General features: G+C 43.0%; 1 protein-coding gene across 1 annotated transcript in view; it reads left to right on the top strand.

The window, feature by feature from the left end:
* Positions 1-11,512, top strand: part of zzef1 (zinc finger, ZZ-type with EF hand domain 1) — a 35,556-nt gene extending 24,044 nt beyond the window's left edge. Inside the window, exons 42-54 of the mRNA XM_061085585.1 lie at positions 1-133; positions 225-451; positions 841-1,149; positions 1,239-1,339; positions 1,467-1,602; positions 1,920-2,279; positions 2,390-2,533; positions 3,091-3,259; positions 3,356-3,454; positions 3,609-3,774; positions 4,967-5,117; positions 7,761-7,832; positions 9,203-11,512. Coding sequence (XP_060941568.1) covers positions 1-133; positions 225-451; positions 841-1,149; positions 1,239-1,339; positions 1,467-1,602; positions 1,920-2,279; positions 2,390-2,533; positions 3,091-3,259; positions 3,356-3,454; positions 3,609-3,774; positions 4,967-5,117; positions 7,761-7,832; positions 9,203-9,283 — 2,148 coding nt within the window. The 3' untranslated portion in view covers positions 9,284-11,512. The remainder of the gene's footprint in view (positions 134-224; positions 452-840; positions 1,150-1,238; positions 1,340-1,466; positions 1,603-1,919; positions 2,280-2,389; positions 2,534-3,090; positions 3,260-3,355; positions 3,455-3,608; positions 3,775-4,966; positions 5,118-7,760; positions 7,833-9,202) is intronic.
* Positions 11,513-12,422: the final 910 nt, after the last annotated feature.

The raw sequence follows: 12,422 nt of genomic DNA, 5'->3' as shown, positions 1-12,422 counted from the left end.
GTGCTGTGTGTGGGCACCCAGACGGTGTTTATCGATAACGCCAATGAACAGCACAACATGATCTTGCTCAAACACTTCACGGAAAAGAACCATGCTGCAGTGGTGGACGTTAGGACACGCAAGAGAAAAACAGGTTAGTGTTGTAGTAGCACTTAGAATAACATTGCTAGTGTTAAGAAGTGAACATGGAAAAAGCCGTATCTGAGCTTCCCTTTCTTCCATAGTGAAGGACTACCAACTCATCCAGTCTCAGGACTCCACCACAGCCAGCCTCCCAGAACAGTCAGAGGACCAGGGATGCCCAAAGACTCTGCTCAGCCGCCACCTGAGCCATTTCACCTCTATCATCAGCCACCTGCTGCAGACCAGTCTGGACAATGGCTCTCCTGATGCTGTGGAGGCTTCCTGGGTCCTGTCCTTGGCCCTTAAAGGCCTCTACAACACACTCAAGGTACCTGCCATGACTTAGGATAATATAATATGATAACCACAATTAATTTCACTGATCCCGAGGTAGACACTAGTTTGCCACTAAAGACCAAAAAAAACCATGCAAAATACATTGACCAAAACATAGAGACAGGGACAATATACAAAAAACATCCCCTATACAGGGATGAACTTAGTTCCATTGCAACAACAAGAGAATCAATACAAGCTACACACAAAAGCCAATGTCTTAGCGCATTAATATACTATTGTGGTGTGATACTGTATTATATGCCCACTCCAAAATCTGACCTGTGGCTGGTTATATCTGGAGCTGCCACAGGAATAGCTGCCATATATGATCAAAGTCCTAGTAGAAGATTTCTAATTCCTTGTTATCCTCTTGTTTAGAAGCACGGAGTAGAGGAAGCTAAGGAGGCCATCCAGCAGTCAGGACTGACTCAGCTGCTGGTGAGGAAGTGCAGCAAGGGGACGGGCTTTAGCAAGCTGTGGCTGCTGCGAGATCTAGAGATTCTCTCCATCATGCTCTACTCATCGAAGAGGGAGATCCACTCCATGGCCCAGGACCCCGAGCGAGACCAAAGAGAGCAGGACAAGGAGCCCGACTCGGACCACTCCAGCTGCTGCGCCGATGAAACTGACGTCAACAGGCCCGACCCCTTGGAGGGTCTCGATGAGGAGACAAAGATTTGCTTCCAGGTGAAGAGGGATACTGTCTGAAATACGTGCAGGAAAATATGATATAATAAGAATATAATAATCCAAAGTCCCTTTTATTTTCAACACAGATCACCCATGATGCCTTAAACGCCCCTCTGCCCATCCTGCGAGCTATGTATGAGTTGCAGATGAAAAGAACTGACTCTTTCTTCCTAGAGGTGCAGAAGAGGTCAGCGTCATTTTCCACTAGTAGATTTTCTTTCTAATATACTCTCATTTCTGTATATGATCCACCATGGCCAGTTGAATCCAAACCGGGCTACATGGTTTGCATTGTGCCTTTGTGATATTGTCAGATTTGATGGAGAAGAGATAAAAACAGACGAGACAATCCGTACGCTGGCTCAGAAGTGGCAGCCCAACAGGCGGCCGAGCTCTGAGGAGAGGAACACCAAGGCTGTGGACACTGATATGATTGTGGTGTCCTGCGTGGTGAGTGGTATATGCTTTTAAATAGAAAACATCTTTAGCAGCTTATTACATTACACATTTTTTCAGTTTTGATTTGAAGGTCTTAACCTTCTATGGACAGGGCCTTGAGATGGTGTATATTATAATTTGCATTATACAAATAATACTGAAAATTGAATTCAGTCAGTGCTTTGCTTGTCGATTAGGGGTGGTTGTTTGGATCATTACATATGTACGAACCCTGACAAGAAAAGATAAAATCAAATGAGAGATCTTTTTTGACATGTTTCCATACGTCGGTTTCTTTACGTATCTTCATCATTGTCTTCATCCCTTAGTCTAAACCCAGTTACTGTGAAAAGGCCACAGAGGAGGTCAACGTCGTGGCCCAGAAGCTCATCACCAATTCAGAAAGCGACCTGCAGCTCAGCTACGCCAAACAGAGGCGCACCAAAAGCTCAGCTCTCTTGCACAAGGAGCTGGATGTGCGCAGCAATAGGGCAGTTCGTCAGTATCTGGTGAAAGTCAACCAGGCCATCGCGACGCTGTACGCCCGCCACGTGCTGGCCTCGCTGCTGGCTGACTGGCCTGCAGAGACAGCACTGAGTGAAGAGGCCCTGGAACTGAATGGCGCCTCACACATGGCCTACATCCTGGACATGTTGATGCAGCTGGAGGAGAGGCCGCTCTGGGAGAAGGTAGGAGTTTGTCCTTCCGTTGGTAAATAAGAGTTTGTGTTGTATGCAAATATGATACATAATAGGTGTTTCATGGATTCATGTGTTGGGGATATTCTGTTTTTGATCAGATTCTCCAGAGGGTGCTGAAAGGTTGCAGGCAGAGTATGCTGTGCAGTCTCTCGCTCACTGCTTGCCAGTTCATGGAGGAGCCAGGTATGGCCGTGCAGGTCAGAGAGTCAAAACACCCATATGACAACAATACCAACTTTGAGGTGAGTAAAACTACATGTCAGAACTGTCCGCTTCCCTCAAAATCAGCACATTTTCCCTAAGTGCTTTTGCGTGAAATGGCAAAAAACACAATAGTTGGAAATGTAGTTTATAGCTATAAGTATTTGCACCGCAAGAAAAAGGAGATAAAGGGGATGTTACAATACTGTAATCAGAGTGTAGCTTTACAATAAAGTAGCCTCGTTCTTCAAAATACCCAAATCTTCCGAACCATCTTCCAGTGTCCCTATGCTGAGTTTGTTTTAGATGTTTCGGCACACAGAGTGACGCACAGGATCAGGGCAGCATATTTCTCCATTGTTAGCATAGTTAGCAAACAAACTTTAACTTCTTCTTCTTTGACAAAAACACTGGTCCAGAGCTGGTCTGGAGGAGCCGACAGCAACGCACAGTGTGAGCTGTCGGGTCTTACAGTTGGACCGCACAGTGTCTGTAAATCTTGAGCTTTGACTTATGAAGGATCATGTTTTCGTATTCTGAACTAAACCCTTTTCAGTCAGTTAATAGACTTTTTTGTGTCCATCTTTTGTCTTCGCAGGACAAGGTGAACATCCCAGGAGCGATCTACCTTTCAGTCAAATTTGACTCGCGCTGCCACACAGAGGAAGGTTGTGATGAGCTCATCATGTCCAGCAGCAGTGATTTCCTCCAGGATGTTCACAATTTCAGTGGCTCCCCTCAGAAATGGTCTGATTTTGAGATCCCTGGTGAGGAAATTAAAAATAAAGTAATTCATGTCTTTGTGTTGTGTTTACTGTTGTAAATCATTTTTACCAAATGTCTGCTGTGTTGGTTTCTTTCAGGTGATACCCTGTACTACAGATTCATGTCGGACATGAGCAACACAGAGTGGGGCTACAAGTTTACTGTGACAGGAGGTCACAGAGGACGATTCCAGACAGGTACGTTACATTATAACATATACACATCTTTCATATTTTGTGATGAGCTGTTTCAGTAACTCTACACAAGTAAAATACAAATTGACCTCAAAATGAAGTTGGTGAGGTTGTCAGGTTGTCATCCTCTAACGTTTTTGTGTTGTCTTTCATTCAGGGTTTGAGATAATGAAGCAAATGTTAGCAGATGAACAAGCGCTCACTCACCTGCCACTGGCTGACATATGGGAGTGGCAGGTATGCGTGGCCTGTCGCCAGACCGGGAACCAGCGACTCAAAGCCATTCACTTGTTGCTCCGCCTCCTAAAGTGTCAATCGCAGACGTAAGCACGACCGTGATTATACATTTCTATCCCTTTTACTTCTGATTCTTTCCCATTTAAATTCATTTAAATCTATAGACTTGTATTGTTATGTATGGACCTGAGCAGTAAAATACACAAAGGTTTGTAGTTTGGCCTCAGGGTCATCCCCTGAGACCTAAGTAAACTAACTTGGTGAAGAGGATCCTGTTCACAGTTTTACCTCAGTGTTTTTCCATGGAGGGGCAGGATTGCAGCTCATAACAGAGTTTGCATAAAAGCCTTCACTAATCCCTCATGTACTTCCGTGGTAGAGGAAGTAACCACGGAAACGAGGTAAAGGATGTGTTGAGAAATTTGCATATGTTAGGAATGACTCGGCCACCGTCTGGTCCAAATGACAACATCATGCATTTATAAGAATGTTGTGCAAACATGTCACTGAATTCGAAAATAAGACTTTAGACATCCGATATAGGAAAAACAAGTTTTGTGTTTTGCTAATGGTAGATTGCCTTTGGTATTTAATCAGACACTATCATTCAGTGTTTCTATTGAAAAGTGTTTCAATAGAAACGATCTAAAGCAGTTTCTTAAGTGCTTTTCAGATTAAAAACAATACCATCCATCCCAAGACAATACAAAATGAGAAAAACAAATAAAGATAAGATAATAAAATATCAAAAGAGCAGTAAGTGAATCCATAGATAAAAAGTGATGTTTTAAAGTGGAAAAAAGCCTATGGGAGTAAATTAGGATGGGAGTAAATAATTGAATAAATAAATGTAACAATCTTTTTTTTTCTGTAAATCATTCTTAGATGTAAAATTAAAAGTGAGATGGATAAATTAAAAAAGTTCAATTAAAAATCCAGATTTAAGGTGTGTAGAATGATCTCAATCTTAACCTGAGTTTGAGATATGGAAGCATTAGCAGGATTTCTTGTCTGGTTTGGAAGCCATTATTGCAACTTATGAGGATATTGAATACTTACAGCTCACGTACGCTGAGAAAGGACTTTTTCATTGACAGATCAGCATCCAGTTGTTAAAACAACGTTATAGTATTTAATCTGTATTTTTCACTCATAGGAAATAACAGAGATCGATATATGTGTTTTATCTGTTTTTATTTAGCTGCTACCCCTCTAATGTATAGTAAATGGATCAAGTTTAATTTTCAGCTTTGCTTCTCCATGTTGTTTTACTCACAGAGTGTGTGAGCTGAAGTTACTGCGACCTCTGTGGCAGCTCTTCATGACAATGGAACACAGCCTGAGCCAGGATCCCACCAGCATCACTGTACTGCTGCCTCTTCACAGAGCCCTCACCGAACTGTTCTTTATTGCCGAGGCCCATGCCATTGTGAGTGATACGCACACACACACACGCACACACATATGCAGGCTGGGTCATACAACAGGTCACATTGGGTGCTGTATGGGTGTTGTTGTTAGGGCTGGAGATGTGTCAGAGAGACCTTTTAGTTATTTGGTTAGTTGTGTTCTTTCTCTTGATGACAACATTATTGACTTTGTAGGCAAACGGTGAAATGGATTCAAGTCTGCTCTCCTTTAACACAACCTGTCCATTTTCTTCTTTCTTCTTTTGGTTTGATAACAATCCGAATAAGATTATTTTAGGGAAACTATTATAACTCAACATTTTATTTTGACCTCTTTCTTTCCTCCTCTCTCGGTCTATATCAGTCTCTCTGTGAGATTTGCATGTTTTTCTTCATCCCACCTGTTCTGTGCTGGACTCGGGGCCAAAGCCTGGCTCTGCCATCTGTCAGACAACACAGAGCCACCCTGGCTCCCTTCAGACTGCTCGGGAGAGGAAGAGCTGCTATCCATTTTATGATGCGTACGGGTCCTCTCTCTGTCTAAATTGTCTTGAATTATTAATTAGGAGATGTCTCAAGGATTATTAGTGCACCGTCAGCCAGGAGTTTCCCATCTGTGGATGCAATTGAACCAGACAGTCCCAGAGGAGCAAGAAAGATTTTTTCCCCCTGCTCTTCAGGTCTGGTTGGCAAAGCCTGAGGCTGTTGACCTGACAATAAAATGACATGAGCCGACTTGTCATTCAGGATGGATTCTGAGTTCCCATCTGCACCCAATGACTCTTGCATGTGATGGAGCCGTGTGTGTCATTAACCACCAGGGGGCAGTAGAAGTACTAAGAATTGGGTGCTCAGTTGAAGACTCAAGCTTTCATCCACAGTTCAGAAGATTCCGAGATGAAGGTGTTAGCACAGGGAAATTCAGAGATGCGTGGATGAAAACCTTTGTAGTGTTTAGCAGAAGGTCACACATGGTGGTTGTTAAGGTTACTCCTTCATTTTTACCATCTAAATGTTTTTTCCAGATATAACAGTGAAACAGTCACAGTGAGTTGTGGCAGCTGTGCCCTTGTTTCAGGATGCAAGTGGCTGTGAGCTGGACATGAATTAGGCCGGTGAATGTGATTCCAAACCGTGTCACACAAGCAGTCCGTCAGCTATGCACCATCTAGACTGGATTCAAGTGAAATTAAAGCTGCAAGCAGCGTTGAACCGGCTCTTGCTCCCCCATTCATGTCCGGGCATGTTACATGTGCCGACTAAATTTCAGATGTGTAGATAAAACGTGACGCATTGACATTTTGTAGGGGGCTTATTGAGCCATTTTGCCACACCCAGTGAGTCTTGGAATGTACATGTATTGAGGTCTTTTAACATGTGAATTTTGGGGCAGATCTGAGAATGAACTCAGAAGTTGTAACAACTTCCTGTGTCATAGGGAACATATGTATCTTGATTGGGCACAGTGATTTTGGAGTGAATCTGATAGATTCTGTAGAATGACTTTGAATATGGCTGACTATACCTGTTGGGTTAAGGCTATAGTACCAATAGGCTTTTTTCTACCTTTTATCATGCTACATGTTTCAGGATGTACAGTAGGTAACGTGCTGCAGGGGCTGCTTCATTGATTTATAATAATTCCTTCCGTTTCAATAGAGGTCTGTGGCTTGGGGCCTAACTATACATAATGTCCCTATACTGTTGCATGAGCTCTTCACATCATTTAATAATGAGGCAGCACTGGTATGAGGCTAATACAGTGGAGACAAGTCACTATTTAAACCATACATCAGCTGTAAGGATCAATGCTGTGTCTACAACACAGAGCACCATCTGTCAGCATCCTCCCAAAGAGTAAAGATTTGTGTGGACTGTGGACTGAAGTTGGCGGCTCTCATGTTGTGATGACAGGTGGGCTTAGCTGCACTGTTGACAAACAGCGGAGGTCAACTGACACTGCAGTAAAGGTCATGAGCGTTTGGACACATCATCGGTCCTTCTGTGGTCGAATTAGGTCTGAATATATAATATTTTGTGGCCAGTGTCCGTTCACATACCAGGGTCGGGGCTTTTTCTTTGCAAGCACATAAAGATCAAGGCCACGTCAAGTGAGATTCAGTGCACTTTCTACCCCAGGAAGTGAACAGTTATTTTTAGGAATCAAAACAGTATGTCACGCGCTATTGACTGTACAAATCGTCCTAGGATGTTCCCCAGCATAAACACTGGGGGTGTTTTGAGATGGATGGTGACCTGCGGGCTCTGGACAGTGTCTTCAGCTCTGTAAAAGCTCCATTTGGCCGGTCTCAGTCCATTAAGCCTCGATGTAGTCTCTATATTCTTACATGTATTCCCCAAAGTCCCCGAGGTTATGTAACCAGAGGTACGTCTCTCCCGTCGAGCTGCAGTGGAAGAATTTTTTCAGTTTGTTTATAATTTCAAATTACTTTTCCAACATTCCACAGCTCATTTTGATGCTGAGTTGGAGATGAATAGTTGCGAGGGAACCAGGCCCCATTTATAAGTGAATTCATCTCTTATGTAAGCTGGTCTTGTGTCTCGTGAAGTAAGCTCTATTCATCTGGCGTGTGAAGTGAATCTGTGATTGTGATGTTGCAGAAGAAGCATTATTTATTTGCAACCTTTGACTTGTTTCTCAGGCACAGGGCATCCTCCAGGAGTACTTATTAGCCATGACCACTGACGAGCAGCTCCTCAATCAGACTGCAATGGTAAGACTTCTACACCTTGTTTGTTTTGTTTCACTGAATAACCATTGCCTTGATAAATTGAAGTCCTCCTCGCTTCCAGGATCCCTCAGGTCACCTTTGATGATTATCAGTTGTGAATTGTTATCTGATGTGTATAAAAGCTCAGATAAAGTATCTATGAACCTAGAGATGCTGTGATATTATGCAACTTTCTTTCTTATCCACGCAGTCCCTTTGATTGAATGGTCCTCAGTGGCCGTGAGTCAGCTTGCGGCTGGAGTCTCTCCTGCTGGTGAATCACCAACCTGTTGACACCCAGCAGATCCTTAGGCACTCCCCCTCCCCTTGTTTTGAATGTGTGGGCAGCACTCAGGACTAATGTATTTGGTAATTACAGGCCATTAGCATTCGCAGCAGCGAGAGCCACAGCTCTGTCCTCTTGTCTGGACCCTGTAAACTCAGCAGAGGAACCTAAAAGAGCAGAGGATGTGGTGGAAAAAACACTGTGGGTGGTTCTGTTGAGCAGTTACCTAATACCAGTCAGGTTGAAAACTAAACCATAGGTGACTTGGCAGGAGTCAAAACCATTGTGATAGCAGTGATGTACAGTCCAAGAATAAATTGTCCGGTCTCAAAGTATTAGAAAAAAATCTTTCAAAGCTCTCCTTACCTGGAGCTGTAGCCAAGCTGTTAGTGTCTCGGGCCCTGTTTAAAGAATAGTTCACCCAAAAATAATAATTCACACATTATCTATTCACCCCTATACCGATGGAGGGCTGGGTGAAGGGTTTGAGTCCACAAAACACTTCTGGAGTTTCAGGGGTAAACAGCATAGCAGCCCAATCCAATACAACTGAAGACAGTAGGGACCTATCTTCATATGTAAACACGTGTGTAACATTTTGATATTTGTTGAGTGAGGGTGATAATGGTTCAATCAGCAAACGCATGAGGATCCCTTCTCTGGTAAACTGGTGTCAAGTCAGATTGTTCATCTTGGATCGGAGTTCTGTATGAAAATGACATGTTGAGCTGGTAGAAGCACTCGCCAATCGCCTCTAACCACAGCAAACCACCACCAAATGACTGATGTCACCAACCTGCGGCTCCAGGTGAACAGATGTCAGTGAAGCAAACAAATCCACTGAAAGGCAGCGCAGGTGTTTAAGAACTTAGCTATTTAATAAGGTGAAGTGAACCACGCAGACGTCCTTGCACCATTTATTCACCCTCACTTTGCCTTTTTATCATAACTCAACATGCAGAGCACAGCGCGGATGAAAATCGAGCTTTCTATTCATAACATCAAACTCTTTGATTCTTTCTCCCGGCATTCATTCTTCTGTATTTCATTCACTCACTGATACCCCTTTTTTCTCCTTATTGTTTAGGCTCTGAAGAACATTGCTGCCATCAGCCTGGCTATAAATTACCCCAATAAATCCACCAAGCTACTCACCATGTCCCCCTGAGAGGGATCTGCAGAGAGGAGCGAGGACAGCGTCCTGCCGGGGACACGTTCACTCCGAACAAGGAACAGAGAGGCGAGGGAGGAAAACCTCTCTGACCACCCAGTGCTTACCCTCTAACAGGACCCCCCCTGCCCTCCACGCCTGTAACTCACGGAAGCACTGTGGACATATGGTGGTGAGGGAGGGGGGGACTCGCAGAGCACTTTCCACTCTTACTCACAATCCTTTTTGCCTTAGATGAGTCCAGTTTATCAGCATGTCCATTCACTGGAACAGGAACAATATCTCTTTTGTTTAGTTTTTCACGTTTTTACTTGAAGATACCATGCTTGAGGACATGAAGTGTGCCAAATCTGCAACCTTCACCACCTTTTCTCTCCCCCAACCCCTTAACAGCATCCATTTCGGTTTACCTAGTTGATTACGCCCAAAACAGGTCACCTTGGCGACTTGCGTGTCTCGGCGGACATGTAGAGCATCCTAAAAATACTGTCCAGGACAGTGGAGTCTCATTAGTCACCACAGGGAGAAAGTACTGACCTACAAGCTCATTCTGCTCCTTCCTCCCTTCCGTCCTTCTGTCCTTTTAAGCTGTCTGTCCCACTCGCCTTCTCACACTCTCCTTTTGCTTTTCAGACAACAGACGTAGGTGATGGTATTTTTTCAGGGCTGCAATTGCAAAGAAAGAGTGAAATATCCTAAACTTGTATTGCAAACTAAGCCACACTTTCAAATGGCGAGAAAAGGATGAAGATAATACTCATTTAGCCATAATCTTTTCATAGGATGACAGTTAACATCTGAGCTGAGGGAAACCACTATTGCAATTCAATCCTCTCCATTACTCTATCAATATCTCATAACTCCATTACATACATGAATGAAAGGCAATGATGCCAAATCTTAATGGGAAAAAAAAAATCAACATTGTTATTGGGAATTCCAGAATTTACGGTTTTATCCACAGATTATTTTATTCCCTGTTATTATTTTATTCAATATATAAGTTTCAGCAGTTTAACTGCATGTTTTTTTCACAGCAGTTAACGCAAAGCTGAATTATACATCGGTTCCGTCAAACCTTGTGTGTCGTTAAGAATTCAAGAAAAACACAAATACCTGTTGCCAAACTTGTGTTTCCCACTAATGCACAGATGGACACTCACATCTTTGTCAAGTGTTGATGAAAAAAGTGACTGTAAAATTGACACTTATTCCACTTACTCACCACTATCATGACTAATGTTTGTGAGGCCGAAGGTTGATTCTTACCTCATCTGTTGTTCTCACACAAATAATCTGTGTGACGCTTCCTTAGATGACGAATGTGACTTTTGCGTCGCATCACATTCACTGCACATGTGACAAAGCTGAGATCCAGCTGTGGCCACATCTGCATCGCTCACATGTACAGCTACTTCACGTAAATGAGGCGTTCGGTTGTGTCTCGTTTGCTAAATCAAAACCCCAGTTTGAAAGAGGGTGAGTTAATTCGGTTTTGTTTTCCAATCATTACTGCATCAGTTCCAGATCGAGTAGTTATTATAGCCGTGGGAGGTCATGGTGGTTTTATACCAAAGAAACCAATCATTGTGAGTCATGAGAGTCTCTGCTCATCACTTATCACATTGCGACCCTGCGTGAAGCTGGAGCAGAGGAAACCATCAGACATCGATTCCGCTTGTTTTTCCTTTTTAATTTATTTTTATTTTTTACTTTTAATTTTTGAACTGGTCCCCACAAGGACCGTACGATAGCTCAGTGGTTTTGTTTACACAAACATCAGCTGCAGTGAGGAAAGAGGAAGACATACATTTCCTCCATTTGGCTTCTACGACGCCTCGCCTATCTACAACGTGCCTATGGTTAAAAATGAAGCAATCATAATTTAACTCATGTTAGTGGAAATAGTTATTAATTCTATTTTAAAGAGAAATATATTGTTTCATTTGAAAGGTTTTTTGTAACTTTTTACTTTAAATGTTGGTTTCTCTTTTTCGCGAGGATACTTGATTTTTGAAGCTGACTAATTTCAATGTACATATCTGTGAATATTGATTGCACAAGAGAAAGACTTTGATATCTACCCCTGACAAATAGAAACTTTATTGGGCGCTAACAGGTGGACACTGACTTTGATTTTGTATGCATGGCACATTGAAGGTTAAAAAAAAGTTTGGGTTGAAATGTGGTTCATTTGTAATTAAAATAGAAATTACTTAAGTAAAACCTCTGCTGTCATTTTTATTACGTGTTTGCTCAATGTGAAATTCCTGCGCAGCAACAAATAATGTATTGGTCACTGAGTCAGAATCATAGACTGTATATAAAAAGGTCAGTCTACTCTACACACACTGTTCTCAGTGATCCAGCAGCATCAGTCGTCCTGTTTCCTACCCCGAAGAAAACAAGTACAAGTACAATCATCTCCCGTAAGTCGCTCCCCTCTGCAATCTAAAATTCAGCACAGTCCATTCCTCTAGCAGCCGTGTCCCTTCTGTTCAGTCTCTCCTTGTGTTACCTCAGAAGACCGTTAGCCTCTGGTCTCCTCCACGCTTCCTCCATCGCTCCCCTGCCTCCGATCTGGAGACTCGGGGACGACGCTGATGACGGAAGTGAAGATCACCGGGGCGATAATGACATCAAACGCAGGAAACATTCAATAAGGCAACCGATGATTCAGTGCCCCTCTGCGCCAACCAAAGCCCCCACACCAGAGTGAGTCAGCATCCCCAGCCCCCCCCTCCCCTCCTACTGCTTGTCTCCCCTCGCTCCGTCTCCTGCCTCTGTTGATTGTTCACCCAGGATCCCAGAGCTGTCATGAAAAGATGAAAAGAACCAGCCGTGCAGCGAGAAGGAAAAAGAAAGGGCTTCTAATAAGTGTCATGTCATCAGGATATAAGGGAAGCCTTGGCAAAGCTGGGTCATGCTTTGCTAAGATCAGGGATCTGGTTCAGGTTGACATTGTGAAAATCATCTTTATTTCCTTGATTCTATCAATTATTCTGTAATAGAATCTATATTAATTTGTAATGCCCATATTCACAAAACACAGTTTGTATAGGACTCAATCTGTACAAGGTGCAACATCTTCTGCCCTTAACCACCGACTAGAATGAGGAAAAACTACCAAAAACAA

The sequence above is a fragment of the Limanda limanda genome, chromosome 14 (genome assembly GCF_963576545.1).
Source record: "Limanda limanda chromosome 14, fLimLim1.1, whole genome shotgun sequence".
Taxonomy (NCBI): Eukaryota; Metazoa; Chordata; class Actinopteri; order Pleuronectiformes; family Pleuronectidae; genus Limanda; species Limanda limanda.
The sequence above is the reverse complement of the archived record's forward strand: the minus strand, read 5'-3'. Positions and strand labels throughout refer to the sequence as shown.